The sequence below is a fragment of the Dasypus novemcinctus genome, chromosome 5 (assembly GCF_030445035.2).
Source record: "Dasypus novemcinctus isolate mDasNov1 chromosome 5, mDasNov1.1.hap2, whole genome shotgun sequence".
Lineage (NCBI taxonomy): Eukaryota > Metazoa > Chordata > Mammalia > Cingulata > Dasypodidae > Dasypus > Dasypus novemcinctus.
In genome coordinates this window covers 160080991-160095311 of record NC_080677.1, presented here as the reverse complement: position 1 = coordinate 160095311, position 14321 = coordinate 160080991, and the positions used below count along the sequence as shown (strand labels likewise).

Sequence of the window (14321 nt, the reverse complement as noted above, 5' to 3'; positions counted from 1 at the left end):
CCAGCCCCTGTTGTCGCACACCTGACCCTCTTCACCTTTCCATGGGACCTCCCTGGCCTACAGTTACTGAGTTTGTGACTCTACAAAATACTTTTTAAGGGCTGGCACAGAAACCACAAGAGATGTGGTCACATGTCATTTTTACTTTATGCTAAGTTCCAGAAACTTCCTCCAGAGAGATGTTAGCAACTAAATGGCCTATTGTTAGACCTGAACCACAGAGAAGATAGCAGTGCAATCCTGGCAAAATCCCAAGCCAGGGCACATCCAAAAGCACTTGCTACTACTGCTTGGCTTACTCATTAACTCATCCCTAAATTTTGCTGAAACCCAAATATTCCTTTGGGATTAGCCAGAACAAAGAAGTCTTGAAAAGGTTCAGGACCTCCAGGTAATCAGTTTAGTAATGCTGCAAAGTAGTTACTAAACACTAACATTTTTTAAAGGTTTTGGCTTTGTTAGGCTTCAATATTATGAATTTAATATGTTAAGATAATTGCAACATCTATTTTCTTTTACTCTCTAAGCGATCATTCAAAATCCATATTTTTACGGTAATGCAAATCCATTAGGGAGAGAACTAGAAAGTGCACTGAGGGATCAATCTTACCATGGAAGGAATTTAGACTAAATGACCTTCTCCATCTCTAATTTCTCTGACACATTAGTCTACTGTGCTCAGCCTAAACTATGAAAATATTTTCTTACTAATCCCGAAAATAGAAAACAGGGCATAAAGGAAAGTACTGGCGACCCGAATGTCCCACTTGGAATTGATTCCATGTCTCATAAACTAAGAAGGTCATGTTATGGCTAGAGGAGACCTGAGAAGGGGGGCCCGCAGGCGGAGGGCGATCGATACATTTCGTTTGCTTTCGGTAATATTTTAAATTTAGTTCTTCTTCTAAATCTCAGCCAAAACTAAAGAACTTCTTTAATGAGGAGGGTGAATTCCCACAACGTGATTAATAACCCACAAGATAAATAATTCATCGTTTTTAAAGATTCACTGCCTCCTAGAACAAGAGCCACCATCCAGGTTTCTTTCTACTCTGCAAGAGAAGCCATTATGCAGAATATGCACAATATTATTTCTGATTTACCAAAGCAGTCTGCACCTGATAACGGCAAAGTCAACTGAGGGGTCCAAGAGGGAAATAAAGAGTTTTTGCTTCGTGGAGAACAAAACTCAAAACTAGGTGATAACTATTGGAAAAAATATACCAAGCAGATTTTCTCTACTGCAAAAATAACTATGTTCTCAAAAGCCTGTCCAACAGCAGAATAAATTCAAAGAAGAACTTCCATTTAATTCCAAAGCAAAAGAAATCAAGAACCACAGAAAACTACCCAAAAAGCAACTTATGTCACAATGTGGCCTCCTTTCTTATTGGCAGGACATTGAATGTCTCCAGAAATATATAACATGCATCTCATTTTACAGTCCTTTTGCTTTAATTTATGCTCGTTTTATTATTTTATTAAGTAATTCATTCTAACTTCCCCTCCCCCACCACTTAAAGCTCTACAAATAAATTCTCTTCTGCGCCACTTAAGAGTTAACTTACTTCTGTTATAGAAAGTCATTAGCATTGAGACATGCCATGTTAGAAAAGTATTTTGATGAAAAGTAATCATCTATAAGATTCCTTTCTTACTGATACAGGAAGACTGTTTTCCTATCCAACCTTCTCATGGATTTTTTTTTTTTGCTTATACATCATAGCAGTTTTGAATTAAAAGGCCAAAAGCATATATTTATCAAACAGACCTGACCGCTCCAGGCACAGTAGAGATTGCACAATAAACTCCAGTTGTGGTTGACCATGCAGTCTAAAATCCGGAGCTGGGCCATCGCCTGCCGACAGCGCAGCCTGCATCCCCGGCCTGACTCAGCTTCGTCAGCTCCGGCGCCGGCTGCACAAGCTCTGCCTGCAGCGCTGCCACCCACGGCAGCGGCCTTCCCCTCCCCTTCCTGTCCACGCAGCACTAGCTGAGTGGCAGAGCTCCCTCCATCTCCTAAAGCGGCACAGGACAGTTCTTGGCTCCTGAGGTTTCATGAAAGTCTTATTCTCGGTTTATGATGGATTTTTAAAAGACCACTGCTATTTCCTTCCTCCTGGGTATCCTAGGCTAGCATTTATTCATTCGGTGAGCACCCAACTTGGGAAGGTGATAAAAGAAATCCATCCTGCTGGCTCCATCCAACAGCAAATCAGGCCCCACCACAGGGCTGGGGTATCACCAAAGACCTTTAAACAGCGCCAAGCCCAAGAGTCTTTTTTCTTGGTCTTCTCTCAGTCTCAGCCTCTCGCGCTGCTAAGAGCTCCTCACAAGATTCTCTCATTCTGGGTACATGGGTACTCTTGGTTTGCTCCATCTAGCCTCTTGGCGACAGGCAGTGGGGCAGAGCAACCACAGACCAAGGCCATATAAGAAAGACTGGGGAAGTGGACATAGCTCAACTGATACAGCGTCGGCCTACCATATGGGAAGTCCAGGGTTCAAATCCAGGGCCTCCTGGCCCGTGTGGTGAGCTGGCCTGTGCACAGTGCTGCCACACGCAAGATGTGCTGTGCCACGCAGGGATGTCCCCCGCGTAGGGGAGCCCCTTGCACAAGGAGTACGCCCTGCAAGAAGAGTCACCCTGCATGAAAAAAGTACAGCCTGCCCAGGAGTGGCACCGCACACACGGAGCTGATGCAGCAGGATGACGCAACAAAAAAGAGTTTCCCAGGGCCGCCTGATAATACAAGTGGACACAGAAGAACACATAGCTAATGGACACAGAGAACAGACAATGGGGGACAAGGGGAGAGAAATAAATAAAATCAATCTTTAAAAAAATAAAGAAAGAAAGACTGGTTCCTCAACTGTTAAACCAGGAGGTGTTATGAGCTAATGGCTTAGCCCTTAGGCATCAAATCCCTAATTTGGAAAATGGGGTAAAATGCCTGCCCTCATGGGGTTTTCAGTAGCAATAACAGACACTTGTCTAACAGAAATAATGATTATTAAGTAATATTTTTTTTGAAGATTTACTTTATTAATTTATTCCCCCCCCATGCCACTTGCACTTGCTGTCTGCTCTCTGTATCCATTCACTGCATGTTCCTCTGTGTCTGCTTATTTTCTCTTCTCGTCTTCTCTTTAGGATGCACCAGGAACAGATCCTGGGACCTTCCGACACGGGAAAGAGGCACCCAATCACTTGAGCCACCTCAGTTCCCTGGTTTGTTGTGTCTCTCATTGTTTTTGCTCTGTGTCTTTTTTGTTGCATCATCTTGTTGGGTCAGCTCTCTGCAGGGGCCAGCTCTCCACATAGGCCAGCTTGCCTTCCCCAGAAGTCCCCGGAAGCAAACAAGGGACCTCCCATATGATAGGTGGGAGCCCAGTCACTTGAGCCACATCCGCATCCCAGGAGTATTCTGAAGATTGGATCACCTTCCTGTCTAAAATGGAATTCTATGCTTTACCCGCCTCTCACTTCTTAGGCTATCCCTGCATGATGTCATCCTCCAGGATCCATGATTTTAACGATGAATTACTGGAACCACTCTTCAGCCATACCCTTTCTCCCATGCTCCAAAATGGCTCGTCTAAATTCATACCTGTACACCTTATACTAAATGTCCAAAACCAAACTCATTTCTTCCCTCTTGCCACCAGCACCTCCCCCTGGATCCCTAGTCTACAAAACCCATCTTGTTGGCCGCCCAAGCCAGAAACCAGTCTCCCTGACTCCCTCTTCCTCACCTCTCACATCTACAATACGTATCAGACCTGCCCTCTTCTGTCCCCACTGCCACCGCCTAAACTGAGCCCCAGCTCGACCACCAGGGCCTCTGTCTCCCACATCTAGGAAATCTAATCAAGTCCCTGCCTTGCCTAAATCCCCTCTCCAAGGCTGCTTTCTGTCGTTTCCCAAAGTAGATTCCTACTTGTTCTATCGAATATAGAATATGACTGAGGTGAAGAGTCAGATGCAAAGGCCTCAAATTCTGAACGCAGAGGCTCCTGGAAAGTCTAGTTTCTTAACTACTCCTTAAAAACTTTAGCTGGCTTGTCTTCTTCCTCTGTCTATAAATTGCTAGTATCTGCCCCTGGGCCTCTCCTCTTCTCCCTCAGTTAGCTCCTCTATTCCCCAAAATATAGTTACAGCAGATGATAGCGTAACTGACCCCCACCTAACCGACTTGCTGGACTCACCAAAATTCTCCATCCCACCGCTGAATGCTGGCTGGTCCATGGCAAGCTCAACTCTCAAAGCACAGAATCGCGCTCTAGCTGCTCCCTTCTGCTCCCACCGGGGGCAGGGGTACTCAGGCTCAGCCTAAGCCATTTTTTCAGCATATCTCTTTATGTCAGATTTACTTGTTATTGTAACTATGTCATTTAAATGATACTGAAAATGATGAAATCTGTGTAGAAATTAGAGCTGTTATCTCTATAAAATGCTTTGAGAAGACTCAACTCATTCTGTATTTTTCTCTTCCTTGATCTTGTGCTTTTTTTCCCTCCCAGTGAGATATCAGAACTTTTTGCTCCTTTTTTTATCCAGCAAACTCCTTCCTGACTTGGCTTAAACATAACCTTCCCACCTGTCCCCTACACCACGTTAGGTCTGCCTGCTGGATGCTTTCACGGCTCCTTGCTCTTCTCCTAAAATAACACTCATCACACCAACGATCTCCGGCAAGCCATCACCAGAATGCTACCGACTCCAGGAGAAAGCAAGGCCTGGCAATAGCTTCATGTTGAAGTGCTAGCCTCCAAAACTCTGAGACAATAAATTCCTGGTGTTTAAGCCAATCAGTGTGTGGTATTTTGTCATAGCAGCCCTAGCAAACTAAGGCTTACACCATCTTTTCCAACCCCACCCTGGGATTCTGTGAAACTGAGAGAGGAGGAAAGGTTTCAAGTTCCCAAGCAGGCTTACCCAGGTGGACCCTAAATCCAATGACACATGTCCTTATAAGAAAAGGAGGGGGAGAGTGGACACAAAGTGGAGGCTGTGTGACAATGGACCCGGAGGCTGGCGTTATGCCTAGACTCACCAGAAGCTGGGAGGAGCAAGGCAGAGCTCTCCCGGGAAGGAGTGAGACCCTGCCCACATCATGACTGTGGACTTCTGGTATCCACAACTGAGAACACATTTCCGTTGTCCGAAACCACCAAGTTTGTGGTAATTTGTCATGGAATCCCTAGGAAACTATTACACCGAAATAGCCAAGAGGTACTTACTAGAAAGCGCAACGGCCAATGTGAGGAAAACAACTAAAATGGGGATGAATTATCCCCACTCTGAGAGGAGGTGTGTGCAAGGAGTCCATGATGATGTCTGAAACCGTCAGAGTTGTCCAGGGACTGTGAACTGACAAAACTGTCCAGCAAACCTCCCTTCCACACACACAAGAAAGCTCCACACTGAGGAGAGACTGATGGGCATAAAACCCAAGTGGGGTAGGGTAACAACAGAAACAAAGAGAAGGTTCAGATAAAAGAAGGGAGGAGGGGGTCAGAACTAAAATGTCTTTAAAAGCAAGCTGCTTTTTTTCTTTCTTTTTCTCTTTTTTTTTCAGGAGGTACCAGATTTTGAACCCCAGGTCTCATATATGGGAAGCAGGCACTCAAGCACTGAGCTATACCCGCTCCCTGCCATATTTTTTAAACACTCCAGTGAAACAACAGGAAATAAACCTTTGTGAAATTAGAAAATCTATCCTGAATCACAACTTTTTTAAAAAGTTCTGGAAAACTAAGTTCATATAAAAATTGTCAGCAGAAAAGTATCAAACTCAAATATCACTCAAATTTAAAGAATACAAAGATAAGAAACAAAACAGTCCTTCAGACAATGAATTCATGCCAAAAAGACATGCTCCCAAAAAACACAAAAACTGTTAATCTATTATTCTAAACTGTTTTCAGTGATCACATTGCTTAGGTAGTGCTGTACTATTTCTCTGGGGTTGTTGTGTATATTATACAGGATAAAATTAAATGAGTACTTTTGGAATATTCTAATGCCCCTCCTATGTCCTTAAGAACCAAGATTTTTCATAGGAAAGAAAACAGGGGAAACGGACTTTGGCCCAGTGGTTAGGGCGTCCGTCTACCACATGGGAGGTCCGCGGTTCAAACCCCGGGCCTCCTTGACCCGTGTGGAGCTGGCCATGCGCAGCGCTGATGCGCGCAAGGAGTGCCCTGCCACGCAAGGGTGTCCCCCGCGTGGGGGAGCCCCACGCGCAAGAAGTGCGCCTGTGAGGAAAGCCGCCCAGCGTGAAAAGAAAAAGCAGCCTGCCCAGGAATGGTGCCGCCCACACTTCCCGTGCCGCTGATGACAACAGAAGCGGACAAAGAAACAAGACGCAGCAAATAGACACCAAGAACAGACAACCAGGGGAGGGGGGGGAAATTAAATAAATAAATAAATCTTAAAAAAAAAAAAGAAAACAGAATCAGATACAATATAGAAGAGGGTAAGTAAAAACCTATAGCCCTGAATTTGAGAAGTGTCAGTATGAATTCATGAAGTATCTTCAACTTAAAAAAATATATATAGCAAATAAGTCTGCAGTTTAATTAATAATAGAGTAGCAATTTTAATTTCCTGGTTTTGATCATTGTCTATGGTTACATAAGATATTACATAAGGGAAATCTGGGTGAGGATATAGAACACTAGTATTTTGCAACTTTTCTGTGAGTCTAAAGTTAATTCAAAATGAAATGTATAACATATAAATACAAGAAAAGGTCTATAAACAACTACAACTCAGTACCAATGAACATCCCAAACATCCAGATGTGGTTTAAAATATCATTTAACATGAAGAGAAATAAGGGCTTCTCAGAGAAATGGCTGGTCCCAGAGCACAGACAGGGAATGTACAAAAACGATGAGCTAGAAAATCATACCAGATAGCATGCAAGCTACCAAAGACAGCTAGGTCCACATAAAAAGGACTCAGGAGAAATTGTGAAGAGGCTACCCTGGCCAAAAATGGGACAACTCAAGCTATAGAAAGGATTGAAACACATGACCTATGTTTGCATCTACCACCTAAGAATAACAATCGATAGAGAAATAGATGATAAATTGGCATGAGAGAGAGAGAGGATACATAGATAGGTAATACACAGATAGCTGATAGGGATGGATGAATGGATGGCTGGCTGGCTGGATGATAGACCACCTTTGAAAGATGTTCAGGAAATCAATTCATTTCTATAAATAAAGAGAAAGAAGTAAACAATATCCATAAAGTGTCATATTACTATTATTTGACTTTTATCTCTGAAATACAGTATATACTTCCAAAAAATTAGTTAAGAGATATCTATTATCCTATATTGATACTTCTGAAATCAACACACCTCTGAAGTCAACCATTTTTCGTAATTCATTTTATGGTAACCCCTGACCTGACCAGAGCTGACACAAAGTTCTTTGTAAGAAAAAAAAAGGTCTTTACTTTTCTCCCATAATATTAATACCTTTTACAACAGAAATTCTTCTGCTTGATATCTGGGTGTTTTCCCAGAACTTTCGCCATCTAACATTACTAAAATCTGAAAAGTTCTGGATTCAGAAAAGCCCAAGACTTTTGGATAAGGGATTACGGATCTGTGCAAACAATGCTGGAAATAAAGGTAACGAGCCAGGTGGAGTGCAGAGGAGAGAAAGAACGAAGGAAGAAGACCCGAAAAACAAGACCATCTATCCTGGGACTGCAGAAATATTTCCTACAAAGGTCACTAAAGTCAGAGAAAGCTTTACAAGGTACGGAAAACTCAAACTTGACTGTGAAGGAAGTATAGGGTTTACATAAATGACAAGACACAGGGAGGGCATTTCAGGGAAAATGAAATCAAGATAAGAAAACCTCTTCGCGTTCACATCTGTTCAAGGGACAATGATCTACCATTTGCTCGGAGCAGACATTTCCTGTGGGGCAGTTAAGATAATAAGCGGAATAAGTATAGTGTACTTTAAACCCTGTTACAGTAGTTCACCTTTAAATGAGCTGGCCTTTTACAAGGTGAGCATTCTTCAATAAACCATTTTTATACATAGTTTTAGTGGAAGTTAAAATCTACCACTCTAAAGAAATGATAAATAGAAATTTAAACACCTAGAGGTAGTTAGTTTCCTGTCTGTCGTCTCAAAGGCTTCTCCTGATTTGATACGTTGACGCAACAGAAGAGTTCACAATTATTTTGTGTGCCATGACTTGACATTTTAAAGACATCAAGCTGCCTGCTGGTTTGCCAAGAGACAATACACTGCTGATACAATTTTCAAGCTGTCTATTAATTTGCCATTCAACTATCACTTTGGTAATGGACCACAAACTATTTCCACCTATGTGAAACCAGTAAATCTAGGTCAACGTGAAGACCTCCCTGTACCTTTTTTTCTGACTTCCACTAAAACTATTATAATTAACATTCTGTCTCTTAAGTTATTATCTGCATCTAGCTGTGTGACCTGTGTTCAGTTAATTAAGTTATCTGTTTCCCAGTGTCCACATCTTTAAACTGGATACAATTATCATCAACTGGTAATGAGGTACACTAACACAGAGTGTTAATAAAGAAAACTGTGTACAAAGGCGGCTTTATGGGAAATCTGTACATCTTGTATGATTTTTCTGTATACCCAGAATTTTTCTAACTTAAAAAAAAAACACCTCCTGAGGTTGTAAAGATTAAAGGATGTAAATGATATGTGTTAAGGTACTTATTGGTTAAAAGTTTTCTCTCAAAACCCTAAAATATTATCTAAAATTTACTTTCTCTCACTGTAGGTATACCTGTATGTTTTCAGGATACAGACATTTCAGTGTAGCATTTGCAAATGACCAAACAGTATACGAAGACTAATAAATGGTAATAACGTAAATGCCAAAAAGTCCTTCAAGAAGAAGGAACATTAAATGACTGTGAAACACTTAAAACTGGAGACAAATAGATAGCAATTCCATCTTGTATGTTAGAAATCAAAGGACTACTAAAGAATTTTTTTTCTGATTTATGAATTTTCAGACCAAAAACACCCCAAAACAACAAAGTATAAATTTAGTGGACTATATGGCTCTTTGCTAAGCCTACCACTTTTGCAAAGAGTTACTATTTTATTTCCAGTTATTGGGAATCTGTTCAAATTGCCTGTATTTGTATTCTCAGAGAAAAAAAATTTTCAACTAGCCCCTTTCTCAACTAAGAGTTTACAATCACCTTGGCAAAGTCCTCTACAAATATACATAGCGATAAGCAAATCCACTATGCCTGACCTTGCCTGCTCAGACAGAAAAGCAAAACAGCCGCCATAAAAACCCCAGCAATTTACAGGTTATAAAATAGAACAGGAAGGAATTAAGAGATACGAAGGTTAAGTAAAAAGGAAGCCTACAAAACTGGAATAGATTAAAATATTTTAAAAGGAGCAGAATGATCTAATGTAACACTTAAAAAGGCAAATAAAAATACTAGCACTAATATCACTGCGTTGAGGGTCTGCAGGTCGGTATGCTAATGAGAAGTTAGAGGTTTAAGATTTATTTATTTCTCTCCCCCCCTCCCCCATTGTTTTGTATAGGCTGGCTGCTTTCTGTGTCCACTCACTTTGTGTTCTGTGTCTGTCTTCTCCTTAGGCGACACTGTGAATCTATCCTAGGACTTTCCGGAGTGGGAGAGAGGCAATCATTGTCTTGTGCCACCTCAGCTCCCTGGTCTGCTACATCCCTTATTGGCTCTCCTCTGTGTCTCTTTGTTGCATCATCTTGCTGCGCCAGCTCTTTGCACAGGCCAGCATTCTGCGCGGACCAGCTCGCTGCTTGGGCCAGCATGCCCTCACCAGGAGGCCCCAGGAATCACACCCTGGGTGCCTCCTATATGGTAGACGGGAGCCACATCCGCCTCCCACAGGCTGACTTTTAGAAGACTATATTAACTGCTTGTAGCTAGCTAGACCCTAGACACACACACAAAAAAACCATGTCACTGAAACAAAATATACTAGAGAACGCTCATGTGGCCCTCATCTACCAAAAACATAATTTTGGATTAGTAAGAAAAGCAGCAAAAATAAATTCTAGAGTCCAAGCACTAAAACATGTGTATTTGACTCATGCTACACATCCTTAACTCAGGTCTCTCCTCTCCCAGACTATTAGCAGCTCCTCCCCAGAGCTTAAATTGCAACAAAGATTGGCAGGCCCCACATGATACTCTAACTGAAGTTTACTAACCCATCTCATCCCATTAACTGCGAGCTCCTTGAGGGCAGAGACTTTCCTCTCTCCGACTCCATCAGGCATTGAGCTCTAAACGTCTGCGATCATGTTTCCTTGAATAAATGGATGGATGGATAAAAAGGAATAAATATAGGCTTTGCAGTCACAGAGACCTGAGTCTGACACTTGCCAGCCACAAAACACAGGGCAAGGGACTTGACCTCTTTGAAACTCAATTTTCCTAACTGAAATGAGATTAACGAGAGCTCACTCAAAAATGTGTTAAGAATTAAACTGGCTTGTTTGTCTTCTGCTTAGTGACTTGTAGACACTCTTATATATTCTGGTAGCAAGCCCTTGATCAGATACATATTTTGCAAATATTTTCTCCCAGTCTGTGGCTTGACTTTTCACTTTCTGAATAGTGCTGTAATAAAGGGAGAGATTTTTAATATTGATGATGTCCAATTAATCTTTTTTTTTTCTTTTCTGGGTGATGCTTTTTCTATATTGTCTCAGAAATCTTTGCCTACCCTAAGTTATGCTTATGTTTGTTTTTGATCAGAAGTTGTACAGTCTTAGCTTTTACTTTTACTTAGGTGATCCTTTCCAGGTTAACTCTTCCACACACTGTGAGGTAAGGACTGAAGTTCATTTTCTCCATGCAGATATCCAGTTGTTCTAGCACCATCTGTGGAAAATACTGTCCATTTCCTTGGCACATATGTCAAAAATCAGTTACTTATACACACATGGGTTTCCTTCTGAGCTCTCCATTCTCTTCCACTTTCTAGACGTCTACCCCTGTAATAGTTGCACCCTGCCTAGTATTGCAGCTTGGAGTAAGTCTTACAAAATGGCCATGTAAATCCTCCAACTTTATTCTATCTCAAAACTGTTTTGGCTACTCTATGTCCTTTGCATTCCCATATAAATCTTAGAATCATCTCTATTTCTACAGAAAAAAAAAAGGCTTGCTGCAATTTTGCTGGGATCGCGCTGAATCTATACAGCAATATTTGAAGCACTCACCTCTTCCTAGTGACTATTTTTTTAATATTTTTAATTTTTTTTAATTTCTCTCCCCTTACCAACCCCCCCCCCCACCCCAGTTATCTGCTCTCTGTGTCCATTCGCTGTGGGTTCTTCTGTGACCACTTCTATCCTAATCAGCAGCACCGGGAATCTGTGTTTCTTTTTGTTGCATCATCTTGTTGTGTCAGCTCTCCATGTGTGCGGCACCATTCCTGGGCAGGCTGCAACTTCTTTCGTGCTGGGCGGCTCTCCTTACGGGGTGCACTCCTTGCACGTGGGGCTCCCCTACGCAGGGACACCCCTACATGGCAGGGCACTCCTTGTGCACATCAGCACTGTGCGTGGGCCAGCTGCACACGGGTAAAGGAGGCCCGGGGTTTGAACCCGCGGACCTCCCATGTGGTAGGCGGATGCCCTATCCATTGGGCCAAGTCTGCTTCCCCCTAGTGACTCTTAAACATAGTATCTCTCAATTTATTCAGTTCTTTAAAATATTAAGATAATAATGCTGTCATTTTCCACTTGTTTGTTACTAGTATATGGAAATATAATTGATTTTTATATAGTGGCCTCGTGTCCGGTGACCTCAATAAAATTTGCTCATTAGTGCTAATAAAACATTTTGCTGAGGTATCACCAGTGCTTTTAGGCAGCAAAGATTCTGGAGACAGAAATGAAGGTAGCTTAAATATACAGAACTCCCAAGAACCTTAAAAACAGTAGTCCCTTTTAAGAAGCTATGCCTTAGACCTCTGCCTAAACAGCTACAACGTTGCTAGAACAGCTAGGATTTTGTAGCAGCTCTCAGTTGCACTCCAACACCAAAGAAAGGACAGCCATTCCCTCTTCTAGCCAAACATACATACCCACTCTTCAGAGAGCCCAGGCATGGGGCCCAAACTCATCACTTCCTGGAAGAAAGGGCATCCATCTCTGTATATGCGTTCACCCTCACACAAAACCTCAAATGCAAACTGTGATGGAAGTTATGTTTCTAGGTCACACGCACTGTAACTCAATGTTTCAGTGAAATAAAGCTTTTACTCTAAAAGGCACTGGACACCCTTACCCCACAGGAGTAACCACATTTTTTATGATGGATGCATCTAAGAAAAAGGCAAACCACAGGCATTCTATACACTGTCCTCCAGCTACCCTTTGGTTTCTGAAATAAACAGGGAATAACTATACACAAATATTATATAAAAAGTCATCCTCTTTCCTACAAAAATAGGAACATATAAAAGAAAGTGAAATCATTTGAAGTGCCAATCAGGCTTGACTGTGTTTTCTTCATTTGCTAACTAATCTCACTCGCCAGACCTTCTTTTTCAAGGGCTTTGCTCCTTCTCCAACTTGCACTGACTTCAAGAAATCCTGCATCTTTTGCAGAATTGGCAATGGGACCCTGCAATTAGTTTGTACTGTATTTGTATGGTATTACCCAATGTGGCTCCCAATTAGTGAAAGTGGAAGACAAGGCTGATGCAACGAACAAGGACAGAATAGTGACTGGTGTTAAATAAGGAAGGATGTACGTACAGGGGTGAGCGGTGGGGGGAGATTGTTTATTTCAAAGAGGTATAGGACAATGATTTCTGTAACCCTTAAAGAGTATCTCCCATATACATTCCTCTATCATAAATATTCCTATTCTTGATAGTTACTATAAACAAATAATTACAAAGATGAACAGAAGGAATTACTAAAGTAGTTATTTGCTTAAAGGAAATATACCCTTCTGTATATGACACCAAACAAATTACTTTTGTAATGCAATGAAAAAGTAACAAAAGTAGCTGCAATATAACCAAACAACGTTCTAGCACTTCTAAATTTTGAATTAAATTATAACATACAAAAAGAAGTGCAACACCTATACCACTACTGAATTTTAAAGTGCTCTTTTAATACAAAATTTATTTTATCTGAAAAAAAATAATATTTTAGCATGACATTGACATGTAAAAATGTTTTCTGGATTACAAATAGGAGAAAATAACTGTGATTTTAAGCTTAAAATTTTCACCAATTTTTCAGTCATTTAAAATTTCCTTCCATGTGTTGGCTGGTTTTCTTTACATCTATTTCAATTCAGTTATAATAATTCCAAAACCAGGGTACCATAGGAATTTAGACTTTGGAAGAAGCTATGAATGGCATGTAGACTTGTTTTCCAACTTAGATGATCATTAGAATAATCAAGGGACCTTTTCAAAAACTAAGGTTTGGGGGTCTCACTCCAGGGATTCTGATTCATTATTACATCAGGGGTGGAGCCAGGGATTTTCAAAAGTTGTCCATGTGATTCCAATGATTATTCAGATTTGACTGACAAACTCTTACCAGAGCAGGGATCTCTCTCTGTACAGCTTCCCTAATTGAAAAACATTCTACCTGCGAAGAACACATTCAATCTAGGTTATCTCTAATTTTTTAAAATCTACTTCAAAATACTGGGCTGACCCATCTTCCTATCCACCAGTCCTAGTTCTGCACCTCACAGCCAGACAAAACAAGCCCACTCTTAATTAGTCGTCAGTCTCATTTCAGAAATGAGAGTGTACAATCTCCCACAAAGGAAGTTCTGAGTGAGAGCTAAAGCCATGGTGGATATCCCTCCTACTCACCCATTCCCAATTACTAACTTATTCATCACCACAGAGCTTTACTCGAGGTGAGTGTCTGTTTGCCTGGGATGCTACGACCAATCAATCGATCCATGTAATGTTGCGCCTAAATTACAACCCATGAAAATATCTTTGGGTTATGCTTTTTAAGATTCTCTTCCTCTACTTATATTATGGCACAGGCACAGAAGACTGCCTATAATATACTGTCAAAGAAAAACACTAAATTGAAAAACCGTTTCCTAAAATTCTAATTTAAACTGGCTGCCCAGAGCATCCATTCCTTCCCCTCATGTTACCAGAACATAATGTGTTTCCAGAACCAAGACGCAGAACCTAGAGGACAGAGTAGGTCCCGGTGACAGAGGTGCTGCAGGTTCTTTTAAATACAGACTCATATTTATCACAGAAACACT

The 14321-nt window shown here is 41.3% G+C and overlaps 1 protein-coding gene across 16 annotated transcripts in view; it reads right to left on the bottom strand.

Moving 5' to 3' along the window:
- ARHGAP21 (Rho GTPase activating protein 21) overlaps positions 1 to 14321 on the bottom strand; it is a 134793-nt gene that overhangs the window by 111086 nt on the left and 9386 nt on the right. For 5 of the 16 annotated variants that reach the window (XM_058297812.1, XM_058297829.1, XM_058297830.1 and 2 more), the window contains exon 1: positions 1772 to 1918. The exons of 10 other annotated variants lie outside the window; for them this stretch is intronic. In XM_058297812.1, the coding sequence (XP_058153795.1) occupies positions 1772 to 1855 (84 nt within the window). In that variant the 5' untranslated portion in view covers positions 1856 to 1918. Of the gene's footprint in view, positions 1 to 1771; positions 1926 to 14321 lie in introns of those variants that run through there. One more of the 16 variants, XM_058297813.1, reaches the window with a different exon arrangement.